Consider the following 24,249-nt stretch of genomic DNA (forward strand, 5'->3'; position numbering starts at 1 on the left):
TGTCTTCTGAACATAGGAAAAGATCACTGTTGTTGCCTACCTCAAACTTGCAGCACAGATATTGACTACAGTCATTTATGTCTTCTTATACAATGTGAATGTCCACGTAAATAAGATTTACTTCAATATTATTTAAGTGTGATCACTTTAAGGCACAATTTTACAATTTACGTGAAGCATTGAATCTAAATAGGTGCAATTATCTGCTCTGATTCAGTTCTAAGTTTGAGATTGCATCAAAGGTTGACATGCTCTGTGTTCGACATGTCACTGTTCACATCACATATGTCATGAGCCCTCTGACCACAATTACATTGTGCTTTGTCTTATGAATCATATTACTTTTTTATTTTTTTTGTTCCATGGCCAGTCAGTATTACTATACAACCTCCAACAACTAAAACCACACAGCACCCAACACCTACAACTGTGTCTTCTATTTCCACACATATCCCAACAACCATAACCATGCCATCTACTACCAAGGAACACACAACTACAACCATGCCATCTACTACAACAGAACGCCCAACGACTACAATCATGCCATATACTACAACAGAACACCCAACAACTACAACCATGCCATCTACTACCACAGAACGCCCAACAACTACAACCATGCCATCCACTTCCACAGAATGCATAAGATCTACAACCATGCCATCTATTCTTGAAGGTATCTTACTTAATTTATTAAACTTACCACAGGGTAGTGATTCTTCAGCCTTGATATCTGGCAGTTTTTGAATTGAAGAGCATCTCCAACAAAATAAATTTTGGAATTAACCTAATGCAACTGAAACCTGCAACCTACTTTTCCTATTTGCCTCCTTCCTTGGCTGAGTTGGCAGACAATGTCCACCCTGTATAAAGAATGATGATGATAATATTTACCTGTGATCACTTTATGTCAGAATTTTAGAATTTACAAGTAGTATTGAATTTAAAAAGGTGCAATTATCTCCTCTGATTCGGTTCTATGGTTGTGATTGCATCAAATGTTGACTTGCTCTATGTTCGACATGTCACTGTCCACATCACATATGTCATGTGCCCATTGATCACAATTACATAGTCTTCATTCTTATGAATCATTTTACATGTTTCTTTCTTTTTTTGCTTTTTTGTTGCTCCTTGGCCAGACAGTACTACTACACATCCTCCAACTACTAAAACCATGTCTCCTACAACCACACAACGCCCAACAACAACTATGTCATCTATTACCACACAAATCCCAACAACTAAAACCGTGCCATCTACTACCAAAGAACGCCCAACAGCAACAATCATGCCATCTACTCATGAAGGTATCTTCCTAATTTATTAAAATTACCATAGAGTATTGATTCTACAGCCATGCTGTCTGGCAGTTTTCCAATTGAAGAGTCTTTTTTCAATACTGCACCCAAGATATTAACTACATCTACAGTACAGACCAAAAGTTTGGACACACCTTCTCATTTAAAGATTTTTCTGTATTTTCATGACTATGAAAATTGTACATTCACACTGAAGGCATCAAAACTATGAATTAACACATGTGGAATTATATACTTAACAAAAAAGTGTGAAACAACTGAAAATATGTCTTATATTCTAGGTTCTTCAAAGTAGCCACCTTTTGCTTTGATGACTGCTTTGCACACTCTTGGCATTCTCTTGATGAGCTTCAAGAGGTATTCACCGGAAATGGTTTTCACTTCACAGGTGTGCCCTGTCAGGTTTAATAAGTGGGATTTCTTGCCTTATAAATGGGATTGGGACCATCAGTTGTGTTGTGCAGAAGTCAGGTGGATACACAGCTGATAGTCATACTGAATAGACTATTGGAATTTGTATTATAGCAAGAAAAAAGCAGCTAAGTAAAGAAAAACGAGTGGCCATCATTACTTTAAGAAATGAAGGTCAGTCAGTGCGAAAAATTGGGAAAACTTTGAAAGTGTCCCCAAGTGCAGTTGCAAAAACCATCAAGCGCTACAAAGAAACTGGCTCACATGAGGACCGCCCCAGGAAAGGAAGACCAAGAGTCACCTCTGCTTCAGAGGATAAGTTTATCCGAGTCACCAGCCTCAGAAATCGCAGGTTAACAGCAGCTCAGATTAGAGACCAGGTCAATGCCACACAGAGTTCTAGCAGCAGACACATCTCTTCAACAACTGTTAAGAGGAAACTTTGTGCAGCAGGCCTTCATGGTAAAATTGCTACTAGGAAACCACTGCTAAGGACAGGCAACAAGCAGAAGAGACTTGTTTGGGCTAAAGAACACAAGGAATGGACATTAGACCAGTGGAAATCTGTGCTTTGGTCCAAATTTGAGATCTTTGGTTCCAACCACCCTGTCTTTGTGCGATGCAGAAAAGGTGAACGGATGGACTCTACATGCCTAGTTCCCACCGTGAAGCATGGAGGAGGAGGTGTGATGGTGTGGTTGTGCTTTGCTGGTGACACTGTTGGGGATTTATTCAAAATTGAAGGCATACTGAACCAGCATGGCTACCACAGCATCTTGCAGCGGCATGCTATTCCATCCGGTTTGTGTTTAGTTGGACCATCATTTATTTTTCAACAGGACAATGACCCCAAACACACCTCCAGGCTGTGTAAGGGCTATTTGACCAAGAAGAAGAGTGATGGGGTGCTACGCCAGATGACCTGGCCTCCACAGTCACCAGACCTGAACCCAATCGAGATGGTTTGGGTGAGCTGGACCGCAGAGTGAAGGCAAAAGGGCCAACAAGTGCTAAGCATCTCTGGGAACTCCTTCAAGATTGTTGTAAGACCACTTCCGGTGACTACCACTTGAAGCTCATCAAGAGAATGCCAAGAGTGTGCAAAGCAGTCATCAAAGCAAAAGGTGGCTACTTTGAAGAACCTAGAATATAAGACATATTTTCAGTTGTTTCACAATTTTTTGTTAAGTATATAATTCCACATGTGTTAATTCATAGTTTTGATGCCTTCAGTGTGAATGTACAATTTTCATAGTCATGAAAATACAGAAAAATCTTTAAATGAGAAGGCGTGTCCAAACTTTTGGTCTGTACTGTATGTCTCGTCATAAAATGTCATAATATGTGAATGTCTACGAGAATAAGATTTACCTTATTATTTAACGGTGATCACTTCAAGGCAGAATTTTACAATTTACATGCACAGTATTGAATCTAAATAGGTGCAAATATCTGCTGTTGACCTGCCCTATGTTCAACACGTCACTATCCACATCACATACTGTATATCATGTGTCCATTAACTACATAGTTACTTAGTCATTTAGGTTGAAAAAAGACTTAGGTCAATCAAGTTCAACCTTTCTCCACCAATTGCACATTTTGTCACTAAATTAACTGTAACCCACAATGTTATGTGTATTGAGGAAATCATCCAGCCCCTTTTTGAAAGCTGTTATAGTGTCGGCCATCACTACCTCTTGTGGTCGGCATTACACAGTCTGACTGCTCTGACTGTAAAGAACCCTTTCCTGTTTTGGTGCCGGAATCGCCTTTCTTCCACCCGTAATGAGTGTCCCCTGGTCCTTAGTATAGTCTTTGGAAGAAATAAGTCATGTGCTAGTCCTTTGAACTGACCACACATATATTTATACATGTAAATGAGATCTCCTCTGAGGCATCGTTTTTCTAAGCTATGCAAGCCTAACTTTTCCAACCTCTCATCATATGACAGGCCTCCATCCCTTGTAATAATCTAGTTGCCGCCTTTGAACTGACTCTAACTTCTGAATATTCTTTTTAAAAGAATAGAGCCCAAAAGGGGATCCCATATTCCAGATGTGGCCTCACCAGTAAAGGAGTAACAATAACAATACGTTGGGTTTGTGGGAGTTTCTCTCTCTTTTTATACATCCTAAAATTTTGTTTGCTTTTTCAGCTGCTACTTGACATTGAGTACTGCTGCTCATCTTACTTGTAACCAGAATGCCCAAGTCCTTCTCCTGTTCTGTAGTCCCGAGTATACTCCCATTTAATGTGTATGCAGCAATAGGATTACTCCATCCTAGGTGAATTACTCTACATTTATCTACATTAAACCCCATCTGCCAAGTGTTTGCCCATTCAGTCATCTTATCCAGATCGTCCTGCAATATCGTAATGTCAAGATCAGATTTTAGTATCCTACACAGTTTGGTATCGTCAGCAAGAACTGACACTTTACTCACAATCCCATCCCCAGGGTAATTAATAAAGAGGTTAAAGAGAATTGGTCCTAGCACAGATCCCTGCAGCCCCCACTACTATGTCCCATTTAGAGAATGTACCATTTATGACGACTCTTTGTTTCCTATCATTTAGCCAATTCCTCACCTATCTATATATAGTTCCCCCAAGTCCTTGCTTCTGTAGCTTCAGTATAAGGCTGCTATGTAGTACAGTATCAAATGCCTTTGCACATTCCAGATAAATCACATCAGCCACATTATCAACATCCAGATTTGCACTTATCTCCTCATAGAACCCCAACATGTTAGTTAGACACAACCTATTTTTCATGAATCCATGCTGATTATCAATTATTATATTATTCTCGGCAATATAACTCTGCAGGTCATCTCTTATGATACCATCAAAAACTTTGCACCCTACTGATGTCAGACTTACTGGATGGTAGTTACCTGGATCCACCTTCTTACCTTTCTTAAATATCGGTACCACATCAGCTATCCTCCAATCCTGTGTCACCTCCCCTGTTACAAGAAAGCTTAATAATATGAGATACAGCGGTCTGTCAATTGCTGAGCTCAATTTCCTCAGTATCCGTGGATGAATACCATCTGGGCCGGGGGATCTGTCAATGTTTAATTTGCTCCGACGTAGGAGTACTACTTCTTGTGTTAAACTAGTTATAGGTGAATTTTCACAAGTGATGAACTTTGATTCTTACCTTGTTGAATGATCCCACATAAGCTGACGCACCCCTTGCCCACCTGCATGGTAGAAACTATGCTCACTATTAACAATATGCTTCAATGCACTAAAAAGCTCCCAATAAGAACATGAATAAACTTATAGGCCTAAGGCCTAGGCCTATATATTAAGTATATAATTCCACATGTGTTAATTCATAGTTTTGATCCCTTCAGTGTGAATGTACAATTTTCATAGTCATGAAAATACAGAAAAATCTTTAAATGAGAAGGTGCGTCCAAACTTTTGGTCTGTACTGTATTTCTATCTATAATATAACCGGAGATGTGTCCGTCTGTCTGAAGCCTCAATAGACTGCGCAAGCGCGACATGCCTTCACAGTCTGGACCCCACAGAGGAACGCATCCCCATCCTAAACGAAGATGAGAATTGTAGCGCCGGAAATCGCGGTATGCGTAAGCACTGAATGCATACCACGATCTCTGGCACCATAACTTATCTATCTGGGAGGCCAGTTGCCATGGCGTTTCTTCGGGCAGAAGGCCGGAATCAGCCTTCGGAATCGGCACATGCGCATGGCGCGCTTCCGGCGCCATTTTATTGAAGATATATTGCAAGTGTGTCTTCAATAGACACAATGGAGACACACTTGCAGTGTGCCTTCAACAAAATGGCGCCGGAAAGTGCGGACTGCACAGGCGCTGATCAGGCATCACAGTCCTCCCCCACCCTCCCCCGTCTTCTCCTGACATCACTAATCATTTAAATATGTAACGTACCCCCACACTTCTCCGCCATTTTCAAGATTTCTGCATCACACAGTGCCTCCGGTCTCTAGCTTAAAAAAAACATTTAGTACTATATATAGATATATATTGTAAAGCAGCGGCTTGCGGCATTACTGTAATGGTCCAGGGTGTGTTTTGGCTGACCATGTACCTCCCCACCAGGTGACTGGTCACATGACTGTGACATCGCACAGGTCCTGTGCACACAGAAGGTCTGATCACATGACTGTGACATCAGCACAGGTCCTGTGTGTGCACTGGAGGATATATAAACCCTGGTAGATTTGAGACAGGGGGTGTGAAAGACGTGAGGCCTGTTCCTGTGTGTGGGACACCGTTAGCCTGGAGAGGCTTAGTGAGGCCTGGTGAAGCCTGGTGAAGCCTGAAAGGCAGAGGCTGGATCCTTGTGTAAGAGATGCCAGTAGCCTAGGAGGGCCAGAGGCTTGGAAAACAAGAGTCCTGAAAGGCAGAGGCTGGATCCTTGTGTGTGAGAGATGCCAGTAGCCTTGGAGGGCAAAAGGGCTGGAGACCATGTTTGGTAAGCCTTAGAGCCACAGCTGTGGCAGAACAAAGCTGAGTGAAGCAGCTACGACCCGGCAAAGGTAAAAACGCTGCGTTATATGGACATTGATATAAGTGACTTTGCTGAAGGCTGTAACTGGAGCCAAGTGGGCCTGTCTGCCACTTGAAAGGATCCTGGATGTTATGTGTGTAAACATGCCGGTGAGCCACTGAGATGGACTGTGTGATAAGCAGTTATGAAGATAAATAAACTGCTGGATTGTGAAATACTGGAAAACGTGGCAGGTGTGCTTTAATTGACCCGGGGCAGTGAGTGTCACCCAGCATGATGACTAGAGCTGCCTTACAATATATTACACATAGATGTATATATATCTATAGGAGATACTATATACATATATAATAGCGATATGTAATATACACTGTGTGCAGAATTATTAGGCAAGTTGTATTTTAGAGGATTATTTTTATTATTGATCATCAACTATGTTCTCAATCAACCCCAAAGACTCATAAATATCCAAGCTTAATATTTTTGGAAATTGGAGTGTTTTTTTTTTTTAGATTTGGCTATCTTAGGAAGATATCTGTTTGTGCAGGTAACTATTACTGTGCAGAATTATTAGGCAACTTAATAAAAACCAAATATAATCCCATCTCACTTGTTTATTTTCACCAGGTAAACCAATATCAGTGCACAAAATTTAGAAATAAACATTTCTGACATGCAAAAACAAAAAAATAGTGATCAATATAGCCACCTTTCATTATGATGACACTCAACAGCCTTCCATTCATAGATTCTGTCAGTTGCTTGATCTGTTTTCGATCAACATTGCGTGCAGCAGCCACCACAGCCTCCCAGACACTGTTCCAGAGAGGTGTACTGTTTTCCCTCCCTGTAGATCTCACATTTTATGATGGACAAAATATGTCAGCGGAGCAATTCTGCAACAAAATACGTCAGCGGAGCAATCCAGGATGAGGAGTGCCATGCATACCAGGATGGGGGTGAGGGGCCCATGCATACCAGGATAAGGCTGAGCGGGCCATTCATACCAGGATTGGGGATGATGGGCGCCATGCATGCTAGGATTGGGATGAGGGGTGCCATGCATACCAGGATTGGGGGTGAGGGGGCAATGCATACCAGGATTGGGGGTGAGGGTGCCATGCATACCGGGATGGGGGTGAGGGGTGCCATGCATACCGGAATGGGGATGAGGGGTGCCATGCATACCAGGATGGGGATGAGGGGTTCCATGAATACCAGGATAGGGATGAGGGGTGCAATGCATACCAGGATAGGGATGAGGGGTGCCATGCATACCAGGATAGGGATGAGGGGCAGCACAAATACCAGAATGGGGGAACAGGATGGGGGCAGCACATAACATGATGGGGGCAGCTCATAGCAGGAGGGGGCAGCACATACCGGCATGGGAGACCATATACCAATAAAAATGTAGACACACAGGTGGCAAACAGACAGTATATATGTGCATATATATATATATATATATATATATATATATATATATACATTGCTCAAAAAAATAAAGGGAACACTTAAACAACAGAATATAACTCCAAGTAAATCAAACTTCTGTGAAATCAAACTGTCCACTTAGGAAGCAACACTGATTGACAATCAATTTCACATACTGTTGTGCAAATGGAATAGACAATAGATGGAAGTTATTGACAATTATCAATACACCCTCAATAAAGGAGTGGTTCTGCAGGTGGGGACCACAGACCACATCTCAGTACCAATACTTTCTGGCTGATGTTTTGGTCACGTTTGAATGTTGGTTGTGCTTTCACACTCATGGTAGCATGAGACGGACTCTACAACCCACATAAGTTGCTCAGGTAGTGCAGCTCATCCAGGATGGCACATTAATGCAAGCTGTGGCAAGAAGGTTTGCTGTGTCTGTCAGTGTAGTGTCCAGATGCTGGAGGCGTTACCAGGAGACAGGCCAGTACACCAGGAAACGTGGAGGGGGCCGTAGGAGGGCAACAACCCAGCAGTAGGACTGCTACCTCCACCTTTGTGCAAGGAGGAACAGGAGGAGCACTGCCAGAGCCCTGCAAAATGACCTCCAGCAGGCCACAAATGTGAATGTGTCTGCACAAACGGTTAGAAACCAACTCCATGAGGGTGGTGTGAGAGCCCGACATCCACAGATGGGAGTTGTGCTCACAGCCCAACACCATGCAGGACGCTTGGCAGTTACCACAGAACACCAGGATTGGCAAAGTCGCCACTGGCGCCCTGTGCTCTTCACAGATGAAAGCAGGTTCACACTGAGCACATGTGACAGACGTGACAGAGTCTGGAGATGCCGTGGAGAGCGATCTGCTGCTTGCAACATCCTTCAGCATGACCGGTTTGGCAGTGGGTCAGTAATGGTGTGGGGTGGCATTTCATTGGAGGGCTACACAGCCCTCCATGTGCTCGCCAGAGGTAGCCTGACTGCCATTAGGTACCGAGATGAGATCCTCAGACCCCTTGTGAGACCATATGCTGGTGCGGTTGGCCCTGGGTTCCTCCTAATGCAGGACAATGCCAGACCTCATGTGGCTGGAGTGTGTCAGCAGTTCCTGCAAGATGAAGGCATTGAAGCTATGGACTGGCCCGCCCGTTTCTCAGACCTGAATCCGATTGAGCACATCTGGGACATCATGTCTCGCTCTATCCACCAACGTCACGTTGCACCACAGACTGTCCAGGACTTGGCGGATGCTTTAGTCCAGGTCTGGGAGGAGATCCCACAGGAGACCATCCGCAACCTCATCAAGAGCATGCCCAGGCATTGTAGGGAGGTCATACAGGCACATGGAGGCCACACACAATACTGAGCCTCATTTTCACTTGTTTTAAGGACATTACATCAAAGTTGGATCAGCCTGTTGTGTGTTTTTCCACTTTAATTTTGGGGGTGACTCCAAATCCAGGCCTCCATTGGTTAATAAATTTGATTTCCATTGATGATTTTTGTGTGATTTTGTTGTCAGCACATTCAACTTTGTACAGAACAAAGTATTCAATGAGAATATTTGATTCATTCAGATCTAGGATGTGTTATTTGAGTGTTCCCTTTATTTTTTTGAGCAGTGTATATATATATATATATATATATATATATATATACACACACACAGGCACACTTAACACTCATGCATGCACTTTACACATATGCAAACATTTCACAGACGTATATACACACATACAACTGCATATACACTGCCCATATACAGGTATTGGAAATAAATAAAAGCCATAGTGTCCTGCATACCTCTTCTTTGAGTACTTAGTGCAGGATGGTGTGTAAGGAGAAGGAAGGAAATAGGCAGCCCACAGCAAAGATATCAAGCAGGGCTCTACAGAAAAGGAGGTATAAGTAAGAAACGCAGGGGCAGCAATTCAGATTCTTTGCAGTCACAGAGCTGCCCCCTGATTGATCCACCAGACAGCTGCAGAGCAGGATCGCTGGGCTATTGCTGACTCTCAGCACACTAGTTGTCTTTCCATACAGCTGCCCAGCGATCCTGCTCTGCATCTGGAGCGCCACTTCTTACGCTTCACATAAATGTCAGCACTGAGTGAGCACAACCAGTACCGTCACAGTGCCTGAGCACAGCCGGGCAGACTGCTGCTCCCTTCATGTACTGCATCATGGGAGAGTGACGTCAGCAGAGCAGAGAAGCCTGGGAATTCCCTAGCCTGGAGGCGACTTCAGCTGAAGTCGGCTCAGTTGAATGAGAGGCTTGTGCCAAGGAAGGGAGTTTTTCTCCCACTTGGTATATAGCTTGTTTCTGTTTTTCTTGGTCAAATGATCAATGTTATTACTTCTGCTGTTAAATTAAATCATAAAAAATTTAGTGATAAGTTCACTTTAAGTCTTTTTTTTTTCATGGATTTTTCTTTCCCAGTTTTAGTCCAGCCATGTCCTAGATGTCTTCTGCACTACTTGTGCCACAAATAATCCACTCTTTTGTGCTTGAAGTTGCTCTTTTTGAAGACTGTTCAGGAGATCTGGGGTATCACAGCCGCTCCTGACCTTCAGCAAGCCAAACCCGTGTTTTACATTTTTGATGCAAAGAAAAAAGTTTTTTTTTTTTTAATTTCACTAGAATTTAGGTTGTACTTAATTGCAATTATACTTCTTATGATACAGCTCAACCTACAAGATATCACTTAATCCAACTATAATAACTTTACTTGTAACTTTTCTTGTTTTTTTTTTTATATTCTTTTATTAAAAACTAGATGGTGGCCCGATTCTAACGCATCGGATATTCTAGAATATGTATGCGACCGAAAAGGCGCGACTAATCAGCGAAGCAGTGTTTAAATAGGTTGTGCACTACTTTAAATTAACCTCCCAATGTATCCCCCCGGGGCCCCTAATGAATTTTGTAATTACGTCATGTTGTCAATACTACTTGTGACTACATCGCTGACCACGCACAGCCAGCACGTAATTCCCCCGGCTGCAGCCGGCTCTTGCTTCCGCTTACATCACGACTATTTGCGGCTGCAGCCAGAGGTCTCCTGTTCCACGTACCATGGTGAATGACAGGCTGTGGGCGTGGTTATCCCCCATCGTGTTACACCCAGCATCCACCACGCGCTCTGTCAATGAATGCGCATGCGGTGGATGCCGGGTGTGACGGGATGGGGGGATAACCCTGCCCACAGCCCATCACTCATGGTGGAACGCGAAACAGGAGACCCCTTGGCTGCAGCCGCAAATAGTCGTGACATAAGCGGAAGCAAGAGCCAGCTGCAGCCGGGGGTCACATGCTGCCTGTGCGCGGTGACCCAAGTATAAGCCGAGACCCCTAATTTTACAACAAAAAACTGGGAAAATTTATTGACTTGAGTATAAGCCTAGGGTGGGAAATACAGCAGCTACTGTTAAATTTACATATCCTGGTATGTATGGCTCCCTCATCCCCTAATTGTGGTTTCTAAGGCACCGTCATTCCCCTAATCCTGGTTTGTATGGCCCCCTCATCCTGGCTTGTATGGCCTCCTCATCCTGGCTTGTATGGCCCCCTCATCCTGGTTTTGTATGACCTCCTCATTCCCCCATCCCCACAGCAAAGTTAAAAAAATAAACACTAATACTCACCTTCTTTCCTTACCTCTGCTCCAGCGCTGTCTGTCCTGTCTACAGCAGCTCCTGGCAGGATCTGAGGCACAGCACGCGCTCTCAGATACTGCCCTGAGTTGCTGCTGTGAGCAGCCGGGAGATGACCGGCTAGCACCAGTCATCTCCCGGCTGCGTCGCCGCAGATCTCCCGACGGTGGCCTGCGTGTTTCAAATCCAGTGCCAATTCGCGGCCGGGCTGCGCCAGTCGCTGATTGGTCGCGGCCGGCTGGCCGCGACCAATCAGAGAAGCGGTGTTTTAAATTTCGCACCAATATCACTGATTGGTCGCGGCCAGGTGGGTGCGACCAATCAGTGAAGCGTGTTTCAAATCCGGCACCGATTCGCGGCCGGACTGCGCTCGTTCCTGATTAGTGGCGGCTGCTGGCCGCGACCAATCAGCGAACCGTGTTAGTGAGGACCGGGGAGCGGCGCTGCCTGTGCGGGTACTTCCGCTGCGAGCAGCCGGGAGATGACCGGCTAGAGTCGGTCATCTCCCGGCTGCATCGCCACTGACCTCCATGCGGCTACCGTCGAGAGATCAGCGGCTAGGGCCGCTGATCTCCCGACGGCAAGTGTGAAGGGAGGACCGGGGAGCGGCGCCGCCTAGGCCGTCGGTCGGGGTACTTCTGTCCATGATTATGGAAGCAGCCATCATGCTTGCTCTGTTGCTGTTTATTTTACAGCAGTTAAATGTCAGGAAACATGATGTAGACTTCTGTAGGAGAGTGTAGTGGGCATGCTCTATAACTTGTGCAGAGGTCACCATGCAGTGAAGTGGAGGAGGTGAGCTGTGATATCTCTGATTTTAACTGGTGAATTCAGTGTAATTTCTACTGTATATAGAGATGCTATCAGACATTTTACACAAGGAGGAGGTGAGCTGTGACTTCTATTGTGAAAGGCGGATCCTGTGTTATCTACTATATTTAGTGCTGTTTATATAGGGCTGTTATCACTCATTGTACAGGATGAGGAGGTGAGCTGTGATATCATCTATTGTGAATGGTGGAGCCTGTGTTACCTACTGTATATAGAAGTATAATTTTTCATTTTAATCCTGTCTGTGATTATAATGAAATGACCAATATTTAATCCACGAAGGACATGGCCTATTTTAAGCATATTGTCATTAGAAAACCCTATATTTTTCTATTTGGATTACAATTTAATCCAATTTTCTTGTACCATTATATTCCTGTTTCTGTATACTAATTTCCATTAAGAAAATATCCCCTAGAGGTAAGAAACTAAGGATATGTTAAGCTCAACTCATATAATAAATGTATAATAAAGGTAAACACTATATAAAAATAATGTTGATAACAATTGTGTGCTCTTAACAATATGCAGAAAAGAAACACTGCTGGTGCCTCCCTCAATGCTGCAATCCAAATATGTACTACTACAACCATTATAACTGCCCACTTATGGGGGGAAATCACTGTGGATTGTATCATATTGTGTATGTTGGGTGGCAGATGTCGGAACATAATATTGTATGGAGGTCATGAAAGGGATATCACAGTGGGAGAGTGCACTAAGTGGCTTCAATAGGGGCATTATGCACTGTCCTCTTCTTGTCTTTAAAAAGTTGGAAGGTACAGTATGCTTTTCTGTATCGCATCTATGCATCATTGCCCTACCAACTCCATCAAATATTTTCTTTTTTCGGGTTTGGCCCAATTTTGACTTTTGCTTCCTGGCCCTATGATTTTTATGTACCCCTTTGCCCATCTCCTTTACTACTATGCAGTAACAGAGACTTACAGAGGTAACTGGGTAGAGTTAGAAAAAACTGTTGTACCAGACTCAAGTGACACAAAGTTACATGTCATCACCTATGTTAAGCATGTCACTGTCCATATCACATTTGCTATGTGCCCATTGCCAACCATCACATTCTCATCTTTGATTGGAGTGACATAAGTTCATTGCTTATTTATTTATTTTTTTCTTGGTCTAGGCATTACTACTACACAAAGCCCAAGAACTACAAGCATGCCACCTACTACCATGCAAATCCCAACAACTACAGCTATGACATCTACTACCACAGAACGCTCAACTACTACAACCATGACATCTATTACCACACACAGCCCAACAACTGAAACCATGACATCTACTACCACAGGACACTCAACAACTACAATTATGACTCCTACTACCACAGAACGCCCAACAAATACATCTATGACATCTAGTACTTCTACAGAACGCTCAAGTCCTACAACCATGACACCTAATACCACTGAACGCCCAACTACTACAACCATGACATCTATTACCACACACAGCCCAACAACTGAAACCATGACATCTACTACCACAGGATACTCAACCACTACAACTATGACTCCTACTACCACAGAACGCCCAACAACTACATCTATGACATCTACTATTTCTACAGAACGCTCAACTCCTACAACCATGACACCTAATACCAATGAACGCCCAACTCCTACAACCATGACACCTAATACCACTGAACACTCAACAACTGCAACCATGCCATCTATTACCACACACAGCCCAACAACTGCAACCATGACATCTACTACCACAGGACGCTCAACAACTACAACTATGACACCTACTACTACAGCACGCCTATCAACTACATCTATGACATCTACTACTACTACAGAACGCTCAAGTCCTACAACCAGGACACCTAATACCACTGAAGGCTCACCTACTACAACCATGACATCTATTTCCACATACAGCCCAACAACTGCAACCATGACATCTACTACCACAGAACACCCAACAACTACAACTATGACTCCTACTACCACAGAACGCCCAACAACTACATCTATGACATCTACTATTTCTACAGAACGCTCAACTCCTACAACCATGACACCTAATACCACTGAACGCTCTACAACTGCAACCATGTCATCTACTCCTGAAGGTACGTTTTTTAACTTACTAAACTTATCAGATGGAACTGGCTTTTCAGTCTCACTATCTGGATTCTTTCCAATGGCAGAGGTTTTCCACCAAAATAATTTTTTTTTTGCAAAATCAAACCCATGCAGCCAAAACTACAGTATTGCTTTTCCTATTCACCTTTTTTATTGGCTGAGTTGGCAGACAATGCCCACCTTATAGAAAAAACAATGATAATAATATTCATGTCTTCTAAACATAGGAAATGATCACTGCTGGTGCCTTCCTGAAAACTGCAGCCCAGAAATGTACTACAGTAATCTATGTCCTCTGATACCCTGTGAATGTCCGGGTACGTAAGATTTACCTGAATGTTATTGAGATCGTGTGATCCGAAGAGATCAGTGAATCATTTGAATTTCATATTTGAAAGATTAGATGAATTTTGAGATGAAATTTGATTCATTGTGAATTAATTTGCCTTGAAAGTCCTCCAAAGCCTCCAATTGCCCTGGAAAGATGCGAATAACACTCTGAGGTCTCCTAGAACTGTATTCAACCCTTTTAAGCTTCTTTAATGGGATCTAAGGGGTAAAGTTTCTTTTTGTGGAGAGTGACATGCCAGGTTTGGCACGCCAGTATGAGGAGACTTAAATGCCTTGCATGCTCTTCTGGGAAATTAACTATGCAAATTGTCACTACAGAGAGCAAGAGGACTTGAACTCTAGTGCCACCTATTGGAAGTAGCAATCCTACAAGTCATTATTGTCCCTTTAACGAGCCTTGAAATATGACTTCGTATAAAAGCCAAATCAGAATTTCAATTTGTAGACATGGTGTTTCGGGGTGTTGTCCCTCGTCAGCACAAAGTATGAGATCTGATCTGGGTGAGAGGCTAAGCCTGGGAACTAAAGGGTGGAGAGTGACATGACAAGAGACAATTTGCATATTTAAGGATCTTGAATACAAATACAGCCTTAGTAATGTGAAAGTGAACTTTACTTACTGTATAAGGCTATGGGTAATTCAATGGTAAACATTGTTCACTGCTGGGCTTTTATACTCTACTTGTACAGTTTATTCAGTGTTTTATGGCTTTGTCTCCGTATCTTTGTGGCTGAGCTGTGAAATCACTATTAGAGATGAGCGGTGTTCGACTCGAACTGTTCATCAATCTCAAATTCGAGCTGTTTTGGGTGGTGTTCGAGTCGTTCGACGAACCCGAACGATTTGCCAAAAATTTGGCTGTTCGAGGTTATGTTCGATAACTGTTCGTGCACCAAAAGCGCGTCCTGCATGTCTGCCGCTATTTAGAGCACCAATCATGCAGGGATTGTCTGCCACTCACTGTAATGCCACAGCCATGGTGGTTGTGGGATTACAGTGGTTGCCCAAATCGATGGGAACAGTGCTCACAGTGAAACATGAAAAGCCGGCAATTCAGCAGCGGCATACACCGGTACCCGACAATTTAGAACCGAAAGAATAGAGCATCACACATAGATTAGATACATAGAAACATGTCAGTCACATATATAAGAAGTACAGTGATAGTGACGCGCCCCCTGGGCCATATTCTTTAGGGGAATACCCGGAGCCGGATCAGATGGGAGTTGTAGTCTTCCGAGTGGCTATGACCCGGTCCGTGCCCAGGGTGTCAAACTCAGTTGTATGTGGCAGTCCTACAGATGTTATTAAGTTCTTAATGTCGACTACGCCACCCGTTGTATTGCGGTCACTATGGCCGCCGCTGCAGCAGGGTCCGCTGAGGCTGATGGTGTTGGTGCAGCTTTTGATAGTATAACCCCCAACGGGTGGGGTATAGCCTCAGGGGGTCAGGTGCAGAGGATGGGGGTTGTGGTGGTGCAGCATGGATGTTAAATGAAGACAGAGTCGGGTTGTGCAGTTTAGGGTATTTACTCACTGCTGATGTTCCGGTCACTCCAGCTTCAAGTGACCACCCGAGCCGTGCTGCGTCCACCAGGTCCTGGATTCAGCAAACCCCCAAACAAGTCCGGAGCGTGACCCTGAGCTCTCCTTCTGTCCTTTCCTCTGGCCGTCCCCACTAGTGATCCACCTAGGTCCAGCTCCCTCGGGCCTTCTGTTGGGAGACCCTTGGCCTTGGGTTCCCTGACCCTCCACGTGGTTTGCCTTCGGGGTGGATGTGGTGGGTGGCCGTGGCAGACGCTGCCCACGGCCTCCGGTCTCTGGCTAGGGTGTGCTTTTGCCCCCACCAGTTTGGGATCCGGTACCCTATTGCCGACTCTTCACCCGGGGATTGAATTTGGGTTCTCAGAGTCCTCTCTTTGTCTCCTCTGGGTCTTTCCTTCTCTGCTCCACTCTCTCTCTCTCTGGGGCTTCTCTGCTCCTCTTCCTCCTCTGACTTCTCTCTGCAAAAGGCTGGCAGACTGACTGACTGTGGCAGACTGACTGACTGTGGCAGACTGACCCTGATCTATGATGGTGCCCACCTTATATACTCCCTCTATGTGTGAGCTCAGGTGACCAGCACCCAATGAGCTCCTATCTTTACCCAGGCTGCTCCCCCTATCTGCCCCTACACTACTTGGGATGTACCACCCCCCCTCCCACTCCAGCCAGGAACAGACTCGGTCGTACCTGCACATTTCTAAGTGGGAGTACCGTCGGTCTGCTCCTCGGAAATGGGATGTGTGTAGTGCATGCAGCCTACCGAGCTCAGGTCCACACTCCATTCTTACCCGGGAGTGGAATATCACACCTCTGGGTTGAGGTGCAATACCCCTGTAGCAGCCGAATCCTCAGGGTGCTACAATAGTGTTGATTAATGTACTTGTCATTTAGTGTTAAAATAAAGGATTTATTAAAAAAAAAATTGGCGTGGGGTTCCCCGTAATTTTAGTCTCTAGCGGAGGTTAAGCAGGCGGCTGGGGCTGATGTTTGAATCCTGGGAAGGGGGTAATACCCACGGAGCTTCCCAGGCTACTAATATCAGCCCCCAGCTGAATACCTAGCCTTTACTAGCTATTAAAATGAGGGACCCCAAAAAAAATGACGTGGCGTCCCCACTATTTTAATAGCTAGCAAAGGCAAGGCAGACAGCTGGGGGCTGATATTAATAGCCCAGGAAGGGTGCCATGAATATTGGCCCCCTCTCAGGCTAGAAACACCAGCCGTCAGCCACCCTAGAAATGGCGCATCCATAGGATGCGCCAATTCTGGCACTTAGCCTCGCTCTTCCCACTGCCCTGTAGTGGTGGCAGTGGGGTAATAGGGTTGGGGTTGATGTCAACTTATAATGCCAGCTGACATCAAACCCAGGTTAGTAATGGAGAGGCGTCTATAAGACACCCCCATTACTAACCCCATAGTCAAAGTTACAAAAAAATACAAACACCCAGAATAAAGCCCTTTAATTGAAATAAAGACACAATTCTTTATTGTTCTAAATTAAACCATACTTACCATCACGCCCATTCCAGCTGAAGCCAACGATCTCCTGCAATAAAAGTAAAATAATAAAGCAACATCATCCTTACCTTTCCATGGTTCCCACGACAGCTTCAGCTCTGCTACATTCACATGACAGGCTGGACCGCAGCAGAACGCTGCCATCCAGCTTGCCATGCGGCAGACACTGAGAAGCGCAGGCCTGGGAGGGGGCCAATATTCATGACACTCTTCCAGGGCTATTAATATCAGCCCCCAGCTGTCTGCATAGCCTTTGCTAGCTATTAAAATAGTGGGAACCCACGTCATTTTTTTTGGGGTCCCCCATTTTAATAGCTAGTAAAGGCTAGGTATTCAGCTGGGGGCTGATATTAGTAGCCTGGGAAGCTCCGTGGGTATTACCCCCTTCCCAGGCTTCAAACATCTGCCCCAGCCGTCTGCTTAACCTCCACTAGAGACTAAAATTACGTGGAACCCCACGCCAATTTTTTTTTTAATAAATCCTTTATTTTAACACTAAATGACAAGTACAGAAATCAACACTATCACTGTACTTCTTATAAATGTGACTGACATGTTTCTATCTATCTAATCTATGTGTGATGCTCTATTCTTTCTGCTATAAATTGGCCTAGTAACAGAGGCCCAGGCCTGGAAGAGGGAGAAGGAAGGAAGAGGAGCGGAGAAGGCTCCAGGAACGAGGAACGAAGGGATCCCAGGGGTGCGAACGGGCGAGTCGCCACCGCACGCCCGAATCCACTTGCGTGGAGGGGTCAGGCCAAAGGGGGAGACCGTTCCCCGAAACTAGTGGAGGCAGGAAACGACCCTCAGCTAGAAACCGGTGGCTGTGACATTTTATGCGGCACAGCCCCTCGCTACACCCGCTAGGAAGGCACCACATAGGGTCAGGGAAACTGGCGCCAAGTTTACTAAGAGGAGGCCCGAGGCAGCCGGACAGAAAGGTTGGTAAGAAAGGCCAGACAAAGGACACACAAAGGGGGTCCTGTGAAGCGCTCCAAAGTTATCTGGGAGTTGTCTGAGCCCCTCACTTGGTGAGCACAGTACGACGTGGGCAGCCGTTACCTGCAGACGTGGTCTGGATAATAAGAACTGTGAGTAAAGGCCCTGGACTGCATCACTGACTCCGTGTCGTTACTGCTGCTGCCCTGCACCATCACCCCCATCCTCCGCATACACTGCCCTGAGGCTATACTCCTCCCGTGGGGAGTTATGCTACGCTCTGCTGCACCCACAACACCAGCCTCAGCGGTCTGCCCTGCAGCGGCGGTTCACTCTGACCGCAATCCACAGGTGGCGTAGTCGGACATTTAAACATCAAAACCACATAAATAGTTCCGCCACTGGTTTGACCGCCCTGAGCCACGGAACCGTGTCGCCGCCACGGAGACTACAACCACCAGCATCCACCAAAAAGGGTCCGGCTCCTGGTGTCCCAATGCCCAGGGGGCGCGTCAGAACATTTTCATCACCTTTCATAATCACCATTGGGACAAGGCAGGGATGTCCTCTGTCCCCTCTCTTATACATCCTAGTGACGGAGCACCTGCTCTCATCAATTCGCCATAACCCCAATATTAGGTGGATTGAGGTGAGAGGCACCGAGTACAAGTGCTCTCTATTTGCTGATGATGTCCTAGTATATATCACTCAATCACATGTATCCATCCCTGCTGTTATGTCTGAAATAGATCACTTTGTTACATGGTCAAATTTTAAAATCAATGCAGCGAAGTCTGAGGCCCTCGATGTCTCCCTCCCTAAATCCATACAGGATTCCATCCACTCCAACTTTCCCTTTGCCTGGCCCTCACAGGGTATCAAATACTTAGGAATTCCTATTCATAGAGACCTCTCCCATCTTTGTTATCTTAATTTTGGGCCCTTTATTGAACAACTCCATACAGACCACGGTTGGCAAGTTAGAACTGTAAGATTCACTACGTGAACCACTGGTGTTTTGTGGAAAAGCACATGTACACTGTGTTCCAAATTATTATGCAAAAAGTGTTTAGGAGTGATAAGGGAAGAATTTGTTTGTTTGTCAGTTAAACTCATTGATGGTGATGTGTGTCAGGGCTCTTTATATCACTGTAAGCAATTGCAGACACCTGTGCTAATTAGTTTGGCAGGTGTGTCCAATGAAAGGCAAGACTACTTAAGAAGGCTGTCCCACATTATTAAGCAGCCTACATTTTCTGCCAAAATGGGAATGAAAAAGGATGTGTCGGCTGCTGAGAAGCAACAAATTGTGGAGTGTTTAGGTCAAGGCATGACTACAATCAACATTGTGCGATGATCAGGATGAAGTGTCTTGGCAATCAAGAAGTATGTAGCTGATTCACAGTACACACGTGTGCGTGCTGATAAGGGCAAATTGAGGACTCTTTCCTACAGGCAATTACATCAGGTTAAAAGAGCAGCGGCAAAAAAGCCTTGTCATAGCAGCAGACAAGTTTTTGAAGCTGCTGGTGCCTCCAACGTCCCCCGAACAACAAGATGCAGGGTCCTTCAGAGGTTTGCAGCTGTGCATACACCATCCTGTCGACCTCCTCTATCCACTTCACACAAGCAGAAACAGCTCCAGTGGGCCAAACATTACATGAAGACTGATTTCAAAACTGTTTTGTTCACGGATGAGTGCCGTGCAACGCTCGATGGTCCAGATGGATGGAGTGGAGGATGGCTGGTTGATGGACACCCCACGCAAACACGGCTACAGCGCCAACAAGGAGGAGGTGGAGTAATGTTTTGGGCTGGAATCATGGGGAGAGAGATTGTCGGCCCCTTTAGGATCCCTGAAGGGGTAAAGATGAACTCCATAATGTATGTGGAGTTTCTCAAACAGCACTACCTGCCATGGTTCAAAAAGAAGAACCGTGTATTCCACAGCAAGATCATTTTTATGCATGATAATGCACCGTCTCATGCTGAACATAACACATCTGCATCTCTGGCTGATGTGGGCATAAAAGGGGACAAACTTATGGTGTGACCCCCATGCTCCCCTGACCTCTACCCCATTCAGAACCTCTGGAGCATCATTAAAAGGAGTGTCTATGATGGCGGGAGGCAGTTCACATCTAAGCAACAGCTCTGGGAGGGTATTCTGTCCTCATGCGAAACAATTGAAGCAGAAACCATCCAAAACCTGACAAATTCAATGGACGAGAGAGTTCAGAAGCTCCTTTCGAACAAGGGGTCCTATGTGCAAATGTAACATCACCTAGAATAAAGTTTTGAGTTGAAAACTGTTTGATTTCAGTTTCTAATAACCTGCTAATGCTTATAATTTCAAAAATGACCATTTTTTTGGTCTTTATTAAAATGAAAAGGTTGATCGAAGAGTGTGGGGGATCTAATAGTGTGGCAACCCAGTAGTCAGGATTTCTTCGAATTCTGACAATCTGAGGGTCATGTTGCAGGTAGTGCAGCAAGAAGGCACTTATGTGTCTTGCGCATCTCGGAGCCCCAAAATTATTTTCCAGGCTAGATGCAGCTAAAAATTATTATTAATTTTAAATCTGATGGAGCTTAGTATAGATTGCCTACTAGAATCAGTACTGCAAACTGCTACAAAGCCCAAATTATTTTCCAGCCAAGATACAGATAAGCATGATTAGTAAATTGAAAGCTTAAAATGGTTGGTGAGGTGATTTTAACCAATCATCAAGCTTTTACTCTCCCCAGGATGACACAGGGGTAGAAAAGTCGTTTCGGATCCATGATTTGTTCATCTTTATAAACGTGAGTCTGTCTACATTATCAGTGGAGAGCCGCGTGCGCTTATCTGTCAGCACACCACCAGCAGCGCTGAACACACGTTCAGACAGAACGCTGGCTGCGGGGCATGACAAGATCTCCAAGGCGTAAGTGGCGAGCTCCGGCCATTTATCCAGATTGGAAGCCCAAAAAGAGCAAGGGTCCAGTGACACAGTCATTGCTTCAATGTTTACTTGGAGATAATCCTGTACCATCATCTCTAGGCGTTGACTATGTGTCAGACTTCTTGTCTCCTGTGGCCTTGCAAAGGATGGGCTAAAATAGTGGTGAAATGATTCCGCAAAATTGATGTTACCAGCAGATACTGTGTTTCTGTTACGGTTTGAGTGCTGAACACTCGACGGTCCCACGGTTGGCAAGTTGGGACTGTGAGATTCAGTACGTGCACCACTGGTGTTTTGTGGAAAAGCACATGTAAGATTCTGCAACAGTCTCTGCTGATACTCCTGCATGCGTACATCCCTTTCTATGGCAGGAATAATTTCTGCAAATTTACTTTTGTACCGGGGATCTAACAGTGTGGCAACCCAGTAGTCAGGATTATTTCTAATTCTCACAATTCGAGGGTCATGTTGCAGGTAGTGCAGCAAGAAGGCACTCATGTGTGTTGCGCATCCAGGAGCACCAAGTCCCTGTTGTGTTGGTGGCGAGGTAACAATCATGCTTCCTTCCTCTGTCCTCTCCCCCCAACCTCGCACAACAGAAATGTGATCAAGGTCTCCCTCATCTGATGAGTCTTCCATCAGTTCGTCCTCCACTTCTTCCTGGGCTCCTGCACCTTCCTCACTAGTTTGCCTGCTACCATGCGCCCTGGTAAAACCATCTCCCCCACCCTCACATGCCTGCCGCCTGGGTGCTGCCGACCGTCTGGACCTTGCAGATGTTAGCCCTTCCGCATACAACTCCTCCTCCTCTACTTCCTCCACCTCCTCTTGTGCCACCACCTGACTCCGAATTCTGTTTAACATGTGCTCCAGCATGTAAATCACCGGAATAGTCATGCTGATAATGGCATCGTCAGCACTAAACATCTTCGTCGCCATTTCAAAACTGTGCAGAAGGGTGCATAGGTCCCTGATCTGAGACTACTCCTCCAGCGTGATTTGCCCAACCTCTGGATCTCGTTGGCCCAGGCTATACGTCAGAACGTATTGCACCAGGGCTTGTCGGTGCTGCCACAGTCGCTGCAACATGTGCAGAGTTGAATTCCACCTGCTAGGCACATCGCATTTTAGCCGGTGAAGTGGCAGGCCCAACGACTTCTGTAGAGATGTAAGTGGCTGAGCTGCGGGATGCGAATGACGGAAGTGAGCACACAGCAACCGTGCCCTCTGCAGAAGGCCATCTAGTCCGGGATAATTGCTGGACAACCAGGTTCAACACGTGAGCCATACAAGGCACGTGTGTGACATTGCCCCAGCGAAAGGCCGCACCCAGGTTTGCAGCATTGTCGCACATGGCCTTCACTGGTTTCAGGTCCAGTGGAGACAACCATTCATGAAATTCCTTCTCCAGAGCTGACCACAACTCCTCAGCTGTGTGACTCACATTTCCCAGACATTTCAAAGTAAAAACCGCCTGATGACGTTGAGCCCTACTGCCAGCATAGTAAGGAGGTGTGCAGGATCCCTTCTGCGCAGTTAGAAAGCTTGTGGCATGACCAGACAGGTTTTGGGTGCAGGTGGAGGACCGAGAGGAGGTTGAGGAGGCAGAAGCAGTGGAGGAACTTTGAGATAAAGAGGATTGATGCACAACTCGTGGGGACGGCAAGACTTGGACAGCAGCCCCTTGTCCTGCTGTCACCATAGTTACCCAGTGCCCAGTCAGCGACATGTAACACCCCTGTCCATGCCTACTCGTCCAAGTGTCTGTGGTGAAATGCACCCTGTCACACACAGAGTTTCTCAAAGAAGCGGTGATGTTGTGTGCGACATGCTGGTGGAGCGCAGGCACACCTTTCTTTGAGAAGTAGTGCCGACTGGGCATCTGGTACTGGGGCACTGCGACGGACATAAGGTTTCGAAAATCCTCTGTGTCCACCAGGTGGAAAGGCAGCATTTCTGTAGCCAAGAGCTTGCAGATGGTGAAATTCAACCTCTTAACTTTCTCATGGCTAGGAGGAAATTGTCTTTTACTTGTCCACATCTGAGGGACCGAGCGCTTACTATTGTGCTTAGACGGGGTTGATAAGGGTGTCGCCGGCAAACTGCCGGTCTGTGAGGAAGATGCAGGCGGACATGTTAGGTTGCCTTGATCCAAAGGTGGTGCTATCGATGTCAGACAGCGCTCAACACCAGCTGGTGTTACCACCTCCAAAGAAAATGATGACCTGCCAATCACGCTGGCTGTTGCGGGTAAAGAGGTGGCAGGTCTGCGCCCCAAAACAGGTGTGACTGCTGTCCCCCCAGTCACAGAGGATGAAGAGGCCGCGGATGCACATGATATGGCAGACGGTGGTTGGCCCGGCCGGCTAGGCCGCATTGTAGCACAGTGAGCTTCCCACTGCAACTTATGCTTCATGTTCATGTGCCGGTTCATGCATGAAATACTCAAACTATGTATTTTTTGGACTCTACTTAGCTTTTCCTGACAAATGTTACAGATAACACGAGTTGGGTCATCTTTATCGATCTGAAAAAATGCCCAGGCTATGCAAGGCTTAGCACCCATGTGACCTGAAGAGCCACCACAACTTGTGGTGAGAGGCAGAGTTGTGTTTGAGGATGCAGTTGTTGACGTGCTTTCAGTACT

The 24,249-nt window shown here is 45.5% G+C and overlaps 1 protein-coding gene across 1 annotated transcript in view; it reads left to right on the plus strand.

Moving 5' to 3' along the window:
• LOC141155583 (uncharacterized) overlaps positions 1-24,249 on the plus strand; it is a 184,648-nt gene that overhangs the window by 1,646 nt on the left and 158,753 nt on the right. The window contains exons 4-6 of the mRNA XM_073642453.1: positions 1,146-1,313; positions 13,328-14,290; positions 14,531-14,620. Of these exons, the coding sequence (XP_073498554.1) occupies positions 1,146-1,313; positions 13,328-14,290; positions 14,531-14,620 (1,221 nt within the window). The remainder of the gene's footprint in view (positions 1-1,145; positions 1,314-13,327; positions 14,291-14,530; positions 14,621-24,249) is intronic.

This window comes from Phyllobates terribilis, unplaced genomic scaffold, assembly GCF_046119375.1.
Source record: "Phyllobates terribilis strain yellow unplaced genomic scaffold, ASM4611937v1 Scaffold_7__3_contigs__length_470593459, whole genome shotgun sequence".
NCBI classification, from domain to species: domain Eukaryota; kingdom Metazoa; phylum Chordata; class Amphibia; order Anura; family Dendrobatidae; genus Phyllobates; species Phyllobates terribilis.